The sequence below is a fragment of the Diorhabda sublineata genome, chromosome 2 (genome assembly GCF_026230105.1).
Source record: "Diorhabda sublineata isolate icDioSubl1.1 chromosome 2, icDioSubl1.1, whole genome shotgun sequence".
In the NCBI taxonomy this organism is placed as follows: Eukaryota; Metazoa; Arthropoda; class Insecta; order Coleoptera; family Chrysomelidae; genus Diorhabda; species Diorhabda sublineata.
The window spans coordinates 608625-623359 of NC_079475.1; the positions used below are offsets into that span (position 1 = coordinate 608625).

Genomic DNA, 14735 nt, shown 5'->3' on the forward strand with positions numbered 1-14735 from the left:
TATTTATTAACAAAATAAACGCTTTCTTTTATTGTTAATAATTGAGAGAAATTATTTAATTCGAAATAAAATATAAAATTGATCATTTCAAGTTTATTTCATTTGACCTATATAGTAATAACATAGTGTCTTTAGGAATACAAAAATGAACCTTAAGCTTCCCATGGTGAATAAAAGGAGACATCACTATTCTTTGAATAGATAGAATAGTCCGAAATCTATCGTTGTGTTGACATCGTATTTACCCTGAAATCATAAAGAAAAGTGTGGGAGAAAGGATGTAAGTAACCCTTTGAACGCGTGGCAGCTGAATTTTTGAAGATTTTTGTTGTGCATCCTGATCGGGATCTCAGATTTAGATGGTCATTTCACTGTTATATTCGTTTGAATTTTTTTCTGTCATGTTTGTATAAGTCTGAAATGACCAGTGGATATTTTTATTCACACAATGAAGATAATCTGGAGGTTGAATATTTAAAAAATATTTAACTAAAAATACTATTATTATTTACCATATTATTCTACTAATAAATTTATAATGATGCTCTAGATTTAAAATAACTTTTTATTCTACTAATTTATAAAGACCGATTGTATCAATATTTACGCCAAAAATTTCAGCAAAACATACGCGAATCATCTTTAATAAAACTCTTGATAAGACTAAGTTTCATTTGAAGAGTAGAGAGAAGTACATCCTTATTCAGCTGTTTTTATGAAAACATGGATGGTTTGCTTAATATAGTTGTAAGTTTACCATAATTTCAATAACTTAACCAATTATCCACATGTATTATCTATAAGAATATTTATACCATCCTAGGATTCAGTCTTGTGTACTATAAAAGTGATGGAAATAGATTAATGAGTCTTCTAATACAGCCTAAATATCCGTTTGACAATTGTATAAGTCGTTTTGAAGATTTTGAGTATCGACCAGTCATTACATTTTTGTTTTGGAAAACCAATACGCCTACGCAATTGAAAGAGTAGTGAGACATCTTGTACAGAGATTCTACATAATTATTTACATCCGTGAAATGTTGAGGAGCTAAATTCAAAGGTGGCCGTATCAGCTTAACTGATGACGAGCGTCCGGAACGGCCAAAAACTGCTATATTGTCGTCACCAAATGAATCGGAAAAACAATCAAGAAAAGAAAAATCTGTTTTGAAGAAGCTACAGATGGTTTCATTGGACAGAAAAGTGATGGCGATCGTTTTTTGTATTCATTACATATCTAAAAAAAGGTCACACAATTAATGAACGGTATTACGTATCATGATTGATAAGGTGAAGGGAGAACTATCAAAAAAACCGCATTTAAACAACAAGAACGTGCGTTTCCATCAGGACAACGCACCTTCTCCTACCAGATCCGACTTCTCTTTAATAAGTTTAAAGAAATTTTTGTCAGACGAGTGTATAGACTAAAAAGGAGACTATATACGATATTGAAAAATAAAAATAATATTGGAAAATGTCTTGTTTTTTTGTTGGGATACTATTCAGACAACCCTTATATTACAGATACAGAGCAGATTGTATTCTGACAACCATGTACTGAATACTTATTTATGTTAGGTTTGTAAATTTTAGTAACTTTTTGATAAAGATCAAAATTGAATGAAAAGGTCGAATTTAGAAAGCTATTTTAATCACAATGACAGAAGATTTCATGTAAATGACAAATAATAAATATTCCTTACAATATTTCCAGTATTTGTTTTCCCAAATAGTTGGTGAAACCTTTAGAATTGTAAAGAATTAGTTAAAGAAATGAATAGACAGTTATAAATATTTCCTACTGACCTAATGTATGCAAAATATCCCACAGAGTACCGTTGCTTTGTACTCTTACAACAACTTTATGCAAAAATTTTTCAGAGAATATTGTAATAGATGTAGAAGGGTTTATAGTTATGGGTAATCAACCAATCATTTTTACCTGAGTTATTCTAGAAAAAGTTATGATTCTAAAAAAGCAACATTACAAGTTAACCACGATGGTTATTTAAATAAACAACAATAACAATTGTTTCCAATTTTCATTACAACAAATAAATTTCTCATGCTTATACCGAATGAGAAGACCTGCTGTTAAACTGCTTCATATCTAAAAGTTCCATTATAATTATAGAGATAACGCAGTAATCTGAATCTATTAAATTATTGTGGTAATACTCAATAAACGGTTAATTAATAAATTCTTGCTTTTATGTTATTGTTAATTAAGAAAATAGGAGGAAAATCAAAGTAACCATTATTTCATAGATGGGTTACAACAAAAAATTTGGTGGAATGAAATTTTCTTGAAAAATATTCCTATTGAAAGAAAATCATTAAAATTCGCTTTTTTTACCACGTTGTGGGAGACTAATTAAACACACACACACATGCTTAAGTTTATCCCGTGAGGGATCATTCATATTTACTAGTATGAAGAATCTTTAGACATATACACAGATAGTTACGTCGTCACAAAAGATTACGTGAAAATATATTCAAAGTTTTTTTTTAGAAGAATTTGAGAGAGATAGAGACGTTAATGTCCTTGTTAAATACTTTTAGAGAAAGCTGATAAGAACAGACTACACAAAATTCGAAACGAAACAGAAGTACAGCAAAGATAAAAAGTTGAAAGCTGTAAAATTGGAGAACTATCAACACGTGGAATAACGAGTTCTTTAACTCGCTTCCGAAAAATTAGTAAGATCAATACAGACTCTCCACTTTTATTCTGACAGCCATATGTGATTTTTCACCAAATTGAAATATTAATTGCCATAGAGTAGCACCTTTCTGGGCTTCTTTCAGAGTAGTTTCAAATCGTTTAGCTCTTAGCAAACTTTTGTTTAAAGGTACTAGATTAAGTGATTAAGATGAATCTACAAAACAGGAAGACATTTAGAGACCAAAAACTCGCGAATTTAAGGCAACGAATTAAGTACGCTCCACGATGAAACGCGTCTCAATGTCGCTGCAATTCGTATTTCTTCGCTTCTCGCTCAAGACTTTCAAAAGACTCTCGACATGAGGCTTTGTAAGTGGAGCTCATCTTTCAGTTGCAGGAAAAAATATTTCATCATTCGAGGACAACGGCCTCGTCTGATGTCCTATCATAGATAGTGAACATGAAATCTATACCCATTATTGTCCAAATGATTTACTACAATTATCTGTCCAAATTTTTCGTTCAAGTTTGCTATAGACAAATTAAGTTCATATGAATCAAATAATCAATTGCACACGAAAAGAGAAATTTAAGTAAAAACGAGGATAATTGGATGAAAAATTCGGCCAAGTAAAAGTTTGATCGCAAACGCTGAAATAATAAGGATTAGATTGATTTTTATGAAAACTTAAAACCTTATCCATCATCATGAAACAACTAAATTTAGAAATAAATCAGTTGTGTATTAGATTTACCACTCCCGTTATAAAATGATTGATACGATTATTAAATCCTCTTCAAATTGCAAAATATCTTATATATATATATTGATGTGGTTGCCACACATTCTTTTTTCATCGGTGTTTGTATATTACCTAGTCTTTCTTTACCTGCCTACTTGTCACTTGTCACGGTGGCCTGCCTCTGCAAATATCCGCATTATAGAAGGATTTTCAGTCACAAAATGGCTTAGAATAGCCGTTCTTTACGTCTCTATTGAAAAAGGGTGATAGATATGTGCTACAGGATAGGAGTTATAATAAAATAGATATTTATTCACAAATATAAATAAATATTAAACAGACAATTATTGAAAATAGATCCAATATCATAGGATATTTGATCTATTTTAAATCGAAATGATAGAAAAGAAATATAATAACGACTAAAACACTTATATCAGATAGTTGATAATTGAACTAAATGGAAAAACGATTGAAGGGCAATAGAAATAAGAGATAAACTGTCAAAAAAATAAATATTTTCGTCCTATTTTCAAAGGTTAGTAGCATTATTTAGAGCAAAGACAGATGAGCCCATACTACCTGGTTATTAGGTCTCCACGACGCCGAAAAAAATTGGAGGAAGTTTAATTGGTATTTATCCATAACAACTTAGGGAGCTTTTTGCAGTTTTTTCAATACATCGTAGACACAAAATTGTTAGTCCAGAGTAGTAAAGTGTGTGAATACCGGAGTGGTCAAGTTTGTATGTGAATCTTTTTCGAAGAACTACATCAAAGGCTTCGTAAGTATATATAAAAAACCAAAATAAATGTACCCACTCTTCCTTTCGACCATTTCATCACATAGTGTCAATTCAATATGTACCGGAATAAGTTCAGTGTCAAGTGGTACTGGAACTTCTCTATTTTATGACTAGTCAGTGCAAAATGTCTTCAGGTTTCAAAAACTTTTGACTTACGGTTGGGAATATTGAGGATTGTTCAATTAATATACAAATAAAATGTTATGCTAAAAAGTATATCAGAAAATGTTCTATTCTGTTATAGTCGTCACAAATCAATACTTGTAATTATTATTACTGATCAGAATCTGGAAATTGTTTGATACTATAGTCTGTAGAATGTCACTAACAAAGGGTGTTGATTTGATAATTCGATGTGTAACTCCCACGACGAAAGCGGTGGATTGAATTCTCCGAAGTCATCTCGCTAATGCCCTGGAACTCGATGAAAAGCTGTGGCATGCATACCGAGCTCCAGCAAAACTGTAAATGTTTTTATGATGTCACAGTGCATTTGATACTTTTAATCTAATCCAATTTAAATGCTAAATACTTCATTTCACTATTTAAGAAAGCTGAAATATTATTTCAATCTTTATTTTTATTTGCTTAATTTATTACTGAAATATTTTTAAAAAGCTAATTTTAATCTGTATTTCAGATTAACTTAATATTTTTAATACGGACCTGAACTACAAAGAGTTATGATGGATATGTCAATGGCACTGATAACTGTATACATATTTGACCATTCTTTAATCCCTATTGCAAATACGTCTAATGCTTTTGACCTATATACATCCAAAACATCTGCCACCCAAAGGGGTTTGTGTGATTTTTGTCAAAATTTGGTTCCCGTAATTTTGAAATGTGACCGAACGGGACATCATATTATGAGTTTAAGCACGGGTATTGGATAGGTAGTACGGTATATTAGATGACAAATGGACGAAATTTTCTTCATTTATCAACCGTGATAAAATACGGTATTTGAATGGGTGCTGGTAAGTTGGGAAGACAATTTGTTAAAGTTATTGTTCAGTAACACTGTGGGTCTCAAGGCGCTTATATTTCTTGAAAATATAGAAAATCATTCAAATGGGTTAATATCATTCTCGCTACATTTTACCGACAAGTTTGTGGTTAAGAAATGTATACTCTAGAGACATCAAAGCGGTGACCAAAGAATCGTTCTTTATTGTGTATACACATGATTTCTTATTGGGGCTTCTGGTGGTTTTGAGGATGTTGGTGGCAGCAGTATTTTGAGACTGGTATAATATTAGTAGACAATCATAAGGAGGAAACCATGTACAGCAACTATTACGTATTATTATTGGAACGTCCCAATTTCAATAATAATATAAGTAATATAACAATAATAAGTGCTGTTTTATCAAGGCAATCCACCGTGTTACAAATCAATGAAAACGATTGTTAAATATCATGAATTGGATTTCGAATTGCATCCGCATCCATCGTATTCGCCAGACCTTTCCCTAAGTGACTTTTTCCTGCTTTAAGATCTGAAAATAATGTATTACTGGACAGAAATTTTGCGCTAGTGAAGAGGTTATCGTCGAATTTGAAGTATATTTTAATAGTAACGTCAAATCGTACTATAAAAATGGTAAAATTATATAAACGCTATAATCGAGTTTTTTGTTTCAATCAATTAAGTATTTATTAACGTTCGAAACAGTTATTTTCGAATGCGGCATCATCCTTATATTAATTTTAACTCAAAATATACTTTACAATGTTTTTATGATCGATTGATTTATTGGAAATTTTATCTATTCGTATTTGGTTCCGTATCTAAATTTTATCTGTTGCATCGTGTTTATTATCATTTCGTTACCGTTTACCCCATAAACATGAACAGTTATTTTGGTTTCCACTATGGGTACCGTTAAAACCATATACTTCTTTATTTATGATTGAACCTTTTTTAGGGGTTGTTTCATAATGTAAATTGGGTCGTAATTGTTTCGGCTTCTTTGATTTTGGTGGAAAAAGATCACACAATGAAAGTTGTAATTTGACAGGTCTGTATTTGAAATTAAAAAATAAGAGACTTTGTTTTATATGAGAATTAAATACAAAACGTCGACTTATTGGGGGGGATTACGATTTCGTGGTTCCTAAATTTGACCGACAAAAACTTTTTGCTCTGTGATGAGTGGGAAAGAAATAACAGCTTGAAATCAAATAAATTGTGCGAATCTCTTAATTTATTGTTATTGTAAAAACGGCGAAGTTTTAAAAGGACATTTTATCTTACTGCATTCACGATACTTTTTTACCAGGATGATAGAAGATAAATGAATTTTAAATAGTAGATACTAATTAAGAAAATTCCATTTCGAAGACCGACGCAACTCGTCTGAGGATTTGTGTGACAAAAAGATAAAATTCAAATGAATAGTAATCAATAATAAAAAAACTGGATAGAAAAGATGGCGAAACATTTTTTTCTTTAACATTTAGTAACACTAGAGTTGTTAAAATCACTTTCAGTGAAAAATATATGTTCAGGCTATTTTTTTTCTAATACACTATTGTTAATATGATAGAAGAAAATCAAGACTTTATTGTTAGAGCGAGATTTTATTATCAATACATTCTCCCTGAGCTTCAATCGATTCGTTTAAGTGATATTCTACTTTATGAATTCTAACCCTGAAGTTAAAATCTGGAAGATTCTCGAAATACTTTTCCACAGCTGCCTACCTATCCTATGATAGAAAAAATATTCACACAGAGCAGCCAAGTGTGACGAATTGAGGGAATGTTGTCACATTTCACACTTCAATACAATGATTCTCGCGATACTTTTATTAAAAGGGTGTATAAAGCAGATTTTTTAAACGAAGTTTTACATTCAGTTGAATCAAAATATTACTAATTATTACTTTAGCACTGTATAGGTAACCCTTAAGCAAGATTAGTTTTGTATCCAAAAATTTCTTGACTAATCCAATTTTTGGATTCTTGCTTTCGAGCTATAGACGGCTTCACACCTTTCCTCAGCCCCTCAGTTTGATTCCGGATCATGATGGTAGTAGTCAAGTTTCATCTTTAGTTATAAAACGACGCTTTAAACCATATTTATTTTATCTAAACCGCTAAAACAAAAATTGTCGATAAATTATTTTTTCTGGGACTAACAATGATAAAATTTATAATTGACTTTTGGTAATGATTAAATACATTGTAATAAAAAGGTTTGTATCTTCCTTACAATTCAATTTTAAAAAAGAGTGTACATTTTTTCGTATAAACAAAAAAAAAACAGTAACACATACATAGTTTCATATATTTTCATAAAAATCAGATAAAATATGGCTATTTTAACAATATTTGCAATTTTATTGGAATTCTGTCCTTGGTCAAGTTTTTCAACTTTTAATCCATTTTATTATTTTTTCTCTAGTAATTCTTATACCTGCTAGATAAAAACTGTTATTCTAAATGCGCGCTGTATAATAATAAAGTAGTGCGGAGACATATAAATTTATTTATTAAAATTTCTAGTAGTTTGTTTATTTACTGTTGATGATTGTTGAACTACTTATATTGTATGCTGTCATTATGGTCCTATTTTAGGTTTTTTTCATAATTTTTAAATGTTTTCCTAGAGTGTTATTATATTTCTGATTTAATTGTCATCGTATCCTTGTATTACTTGGCTGTTTCCTCTTCTAATAGTTTTTTATTATTACTTTCTAGGGTATAATTTTTTTGCCTTAATTTTTTCTAGAAGATCAAATAAAAATTTTTGACTTCCCATTTCTTGCTATTCTAATTAAAAACATCGAAGATTGGAATCCACAAAAAAAAATCATTTATATTAGTGAAAATTTCGGTTTTTAACGTAAAGCTACTCTTGTAGTAACTTTCAAATATCATTCAGCATAAAAATCTTAACGTATCCTTTATAACATTTTTAAGAGGTATCAAACTTTTTAACCAATGTAAATTTTTAACTTAAAGTCCAAACAAAAGTATTTTTCTGTAGAAAAGACCATATTCATAAGCTGACGTAAATCCTATTTGAGGAATTATTACTGTTGAAAAGTTGGATTTAAAACTCATAATGAAAAGAATACGAATACAATACAAAAAATGTAATTGTTTCCATTCACTAAAAGATTTTGTTAATTGTATCTTTTATTTCATGGTCAGACATCTTCTTCTGTCCCAACCATCTCTCTCTGTGTCCTCTTATTATATGGGTTATACATGAGTGTTTATACAGTTCTCATAGATTTTTATTCGTGTTTCTTATGTAGACTCTATCTACTAAGTATCAACTATAATTATATGGATCACGACCAAATACTATATACAAGACGTTTTTTAGCCCATATGGCCGACAGGCTGACGTCACATCAGTACACTGCCAAACGTCATTTATTTGAAATTATTATCAATATCAACGAAATATTTCAAGTAGTCGTTAATATAATTATTTTGTAAATATCACGATTAGATATATTTAAAATAACAAATCAAACTCACTCTTAATAAAAATAAAATCATATTATAAGTTTTTGTAACGACTTTTGAAAAGTGGGTTACTTTTCTTTATAACATTCTTGTATCCAGTCGACTGTTTGTCATATAAACGCTCATGAACACAAACAAATTCCATTAGCCTTTCGCTGGGAGAAGTTATTTTTATAGTGATTTAATTTATAATTCTGTCTACTGCTTTAATCACCATTTGCAACTACAAATTATACTATAAAAGTAAAGTTATGTTTATAAAAACTGAAAAAACCGTTAAAACACATCTGACATCAAGATCGTTCGTCCTTGACCGACATGCCAACGTTGTTCTTATAGCACTAGGTGTATAATTGTAGGTCCACGCTAGTGTTATTTATCCTAAACATATTGTAAAAGAATATCAATGTGGCTAGCTGAAAGAACAATATAGTAAACAAGTAATAAAGCTATGAAAGGCCAAGATATAAGATTGATATTGAGAACACTATGGAGGAATAAAGAGGAAATGTACTGGCCAGGAATGAAGAAACTTTAGCAAAGGAAATAGTTGTTTCCTCATTTGAACAACCGAGGTCAGAGTTTGGCAGTGGATTACTCTATACAATTGTTGGACAGTGGAGATTTCGAATGATACGAAATATATACCAAAATTCTCAGTTAATGAACTTCCCGATGATGGTTGAATAGTTATTCAGAAGCTAGGAGCTTATATATTGAAGAGTATACTTTGGAATTTTATTGCCACAGTCCCACAACAATCGCATTCATTACCCAGTAGGAAAAAAAGTGTTGAAAGTTGAAATAAGACAGAAAATGAGAGATTCAAATGACGAGGAGAATGAATAACGCACTGTGCAGGCTTTTTATACCAAAATGAATACACTGTTTAAACTAAACACAGACATTATGAATATCATCAAAGGTTTCATACATTTTATACTAAGTAATAGATGACAAGTTTACTAAGAAAGATAACTAAATGATACTCTTATAATCGAGGTAAAACAATATCTAAACATTTAATAATAATGGGACCTATTGTCTATTAACAACTACATGGGATAAATCGAATTTTCCTCTGACACACTTGATTTTAACTCCTGGACAATCTTGTACTCGACCCACTCTGCATAAAACGATGTTGTGTTCCTAAAATGAATAAAAACAAGTTAAAATTTCACACAAATCTTCATAGTATAATTATCTACTCATTATTAACAAAAATTGTTGTTTACCTGTAAATTATGCCCAATTCCGGGTACATAAGCAATCATTTCTTTTCCATTGGATAATCTAACCAGAACGCATTTTCTGTTCGCAGAATTTGGTTTTTTCGGTTTTCTGATCAAGGTTTTTAGAACAACACCTTTCATGAAAGGATTGCCGTCCAATGGATTACGAGATTTCCTTTTCTTTATATGAGGTCCTTTTCTATGCATTTGATTAAGAGAGGAGGCCCATCGTTCTAAAACATGAAATTTTTACTTCAACGTTTTTTTCATGATGAAAAGTTCGCCTACAAATTCCCTGATAGAGATAAGAATGAAGTGAATTCACCTCAATTTCCTGTAACTTATACTTTTCAATTTACTTTTACTAATTTTTATCTATGAAAATATATAAGATTCATAAATTTATATATGAATGCAACAGAACACTTCATTTAGTCTATAGGTATACTTTCTTTGTAGAGGAAATAAAGTACAATTCTTAGGAATTTCTGATCAGATCAAGATGCAACAAAGTGCATTCGATTCGGAAGAACCCAAGGAAACTTTGTGAATAAAAGTTATAAATATGAAATGAATAGAGCGTTTGTGCAGAGGCAATTTTGAAAAATGCATCTCGAATGGTTAAAAAATGAAAAAATTTATAACTCAAAAAATATTGCCGGCATATCACGACAGAAAAGATCTCCAAGGTACCTGATGCTTATGATGGCCTACAAAGTATGTAGACAGATTTTCAAATGAATCACGTCAACCTTCTATTGTAGGCTGAAATAAATAAATACCTTATATTAAAGATAGTTTTTTCAAAAATGGCAAATAATCGATGGTTTTTAGAACTTTTAATGATGATGTTTTGATCGATTACCAAGAATTGAGATTTTTTTTATTTCACACTTTATCAAATCAACAAACGACAATATGAAATAAGAAAGATATACCAAACCAATCCTTCTAAAGATATAAACACTTCATGTATAGTATAGAAAATTAAAGTTGGACGAGAATTAGAAATGCAGAACTAATTAAATATGATTACAAAATACTGTATAGATATTTTGTACCCATTTTAAGGAAATATAACCAAAGGAACTCAAGAAATTTTTATTGAAAGAATGAAAATGAAGTGATTGACTCGTGGATTCTGATTGAAGTAGAGAATGAAATATTTTTTTTTACTTTTTATGGTGTGTCACTACTTTCTTAGTTTTCAATCCTTTTTTAAGGGATGTGATATAAATGGTAACCACACATGCGAGATAAATTTTTCCACGGACCACTTTATTTCAGTTGTAGAAATAAATTTGAAAATTGTTCAATGCAGTGGAAACTGTCGCAGTTGAGAGATTGTCAGACCATTCTACATTATCACCACGAATATAGAAAAAGATGTAATAAAGAAGTTTCATTTGAGGTCGGAATTTCAGTTGTATCACAATTCGAAATGAAGGAAATATGTTTCTATGTATTGTTTTATTACATATTCATAATATTAGAATATTTAAACAACCATGACATGGTAATACAACTTTTTCTTTTATGTAACTCAATAAACTTAACAGCTATCAGCTAAATACCGGTAAAAATATGGTACCACTCGTTCGAAGTTCGAATGTGAAATGAATCTCTAATAAATGCAAGTATAAAGACAGCCACTACTAAAGCTTGTTGTTTGGGTTGTCTACCTTATAGGAAAATAATTGAGATGATAATTTTTTGAACGGATATTCAATAGCTTTTTCAGGTTCACTCCCCTATTTTATTATATTACGATATTTATTTTATTGAATATTAGCTTATAGGAAGGTCGTATTTCGAAGAATGTACCCTGTACCTCATGTTTATTATTTCGATTAGAAAATTTATGCGATAACATGACCATTCTTTATGGTATAACAACTAAAATTAGTTATTGAAACTATATATAAGTACAAACAGAAGAATTCTAGAAGAAGCTCAAATCAATGCATTTCAAGAGATTAGGAAGTATTAAAACTGACATGAAAAATGAGTGAAATAACAATTTGAACAGTACAGTCTTCAGATGAATGAATGAATGTGATGAGTTGGCATATTCAAACAATTGCAACCGTTCTTTAAAGGAATAAAAATCCAATAAGTACAGAACTGAGAGATTACAATCTAACTACACTACTGTCACTGTCTATTATTATAGTGCTACTGGACAAATATCAGGTCCGTAGTACGAAATAATTTACATTAAACTTTAAACCTATTGAATTAAGAAGTTTCTACTTGCTTTATTTACAATTAAATTGAAAATTTTAATTATAACAAGGTTAGAGATGGTATCAATTTTTAATATTTTACACTATATTATTGTTTAATATAATAAACATTAATTTGGATACTAGAACAAAACTCTATAGAATAGAAATATGAATATGGTATTTTGCTTTTGTTTTATATCATATAGAGTATTGAATATAATATGATAGTAGTACCTAATTTCTGATATAGCAGACTTTGTGAGAATATTGAACATTACAGAATTTTGAATCCTTTACACACGAAAGGACAAGCTTTCCTAATAGAACAAGTAATATTGTGGCATGATAAATCCTTTCAATGAACACAATCAAGAGAGCAATTTAGAATTTCAGCCCTATAAATTATCTGAAGAAAACATCTTCAAAAGCTTTTAAAAGCAAAGCTGATTTTATACCAAAAACAGATAGAAGGTCTGAAGATCAACCAAAGTCCTACCACCTGATGAGTTTCACTTCCTTTTTTGTAAAAACAATAGACTAGAAGCACGACTCTCCCAAGAAAGCCATTTGACACAAAACAGTTTGCTTATCAAAAATGTAAGTCCACTAATTTACCAATTGGAAGACATAGAAAGGCTGCAAATCCGTTGTATATAAATAGGTCCAAGTTTAGCAGCCAGAATCAGTATATAATTAAATGCCATAGTCAAACAAATCGGAATAGTAAAAAGTAAACAGTGTATTTAAATAAATTAATATATTGTTAAGAATTAGATAAGTATTTAGTAATGAGTTTTAAGGCATAGTTTAGTCAATAGTGAATAGTTTTGTGTATAGATTAGTTGACATACTATGTTTTTCGAAATAATTTACAACTCGAAGTATAGTTTTTGAAACAAAATAAATTTGACTGAGAACTTTCAACATTATTGTTTGTGTGCGAGGATTTCTCAGTGTTTAGATATTTTTTTATTAAAAATGGATGTATATATATATATATATATATATATATATATATATATATATATATATATCCATTAGAAAATTCCTTCCAATGTTGTGTATAAGTTTATCAGGAGTGGCTATTTCAGATGGTAATTACAGCAACAAAAAGAATATTGGCGACCATATCAACTTTTATTCCCAGTGAAGAGAGAAAATACAAGTCAATCAACATCATACTACTCAAAAAGATTATCATCAAATATCTATTGAATACCATAATCAAAACCAAATTGGAAAGGACAAAGGATACTATTTATGTAAATAATACCACTAATTTCTACTTGAATGTCATTCAATTTTAAAAAATTGTAAATTTCAATCCAATTACTTCATAATTTCATAATAAATAAGACGTGGGATAAACTTAATCATGATCAACTATATACAGCTCGCTCCCCAATAAATGAGTCCAATAAATAAATAAACGCTACATAATTATATTATAGAAGGACTTTATTAGAAAAAAAGGAAAAATTAATGATTGCTTACCTTGTATATTAAGCCGTGATAATTGAGTAGAAAGTAGAGTTGAGAAGTCTGGTAGATTATATTTTGTGGGAACATTTGATACAAATGAAGTTAACGTTGGTCGAATTTGTACTTTTGGAATAAGTTGTCGTAAAAAGTTCATTATTTATAATATTTAAATACACTCACTATATTTCGTAATTCAAATAAGAGATATATCCGTGGATTTAATAAAAATAACCACCTAAAGAAAAAGTCATAAAGTTAGGTTAAGTTGGATTTATGGATATATTTACCTACTGAAGTGACAAGTGAATGAACGATATTTCGATTGTCTGTATACAATCGATTGCATCCATTTTAGTAATGACCAAAATCCATATCATAGACATGGTAATACGAGACTGTACATTATGAAATTCGTGTTTCAATAGTACACCGAGATACAAAAAAAGTTCGGTTATAATTATATCTGGCAAACGTGAGAAGTGTTTCTTCCAATTTTTATAAGACAGTTTTAGTTGGAGTAATGCATTATTTTTATTGGAAGTAGCCTATACAGTGTTAATACAATGTTAAAAATCTGAAATAACGAATCAAAATAAACTTAATTTTAATAAGAATCTCGAAATTAACTCAACAGCATTGCGTCGATTTACTATACCCCTTAAACAGAGAGTTGCCTTGTTTGAAAATACTATATTACTATTAAGAAAATTTGAAGTTTCATCACAAAGTATTATGAAGATTTCACAAAATTCCAAACGTCTGTCCAGATCATCTCCTGAGAGTTCATGAACAAGTTGAACTTTGTATAGGTGCAGTTTTTCTATCTAAAAAAACTTTACCACAAACGAGTGATTTACATTTTGTTTTGAGGTAATTTCTATTGTAATTGCCTGAAGATTGTCTTCTTATGATAGGTAATTATATAACTTTGCATCGTCACTTATTTCTAGTCTTCCAGATTTTGAAGCATCCTTCACGTTTCCTGTTTCATGAAATTTTTCAAAAACTCTGTTTACTGTGCTTCTAGCAAATAGAGCTCTTCCAAAATGTGTTTCTTCTGAGTCATTTACCCTAACT

At 29.9% G+C, this 14735-nt stretch overlaps 1 protein-coding gene across 1 annotated transcript; it reads right to left on the reverse strand.

Annotated features, from left to right (window-relative positions):
• Positions 1-7204: 7204 nt before the first annotated feature.
• On the reverse strand, positions 7205-13958 carry LOC130453003 (40S ribosomal protein S12, mitochondrial). Its single transcript, XM_056792573.1, has 3 exons — positions 13671-13958; positions 9952-10181; positions 7205-9865 (listed from the first exon to the last, which is right to left on the reverse strand). Exons 1-3 carry the CDS (start codon positions 13810-13812, stop codon positions 9752-9754), a joined length of 486 nt encoding a protein of 161 aa, XP_056648551.1. The 5' UTR covers positions 13813-13958; the 3' UTR covers positions 7205-9751.
• Between the last annotated feature and the right edge of the window lie 777 nt (positions 13959-14735).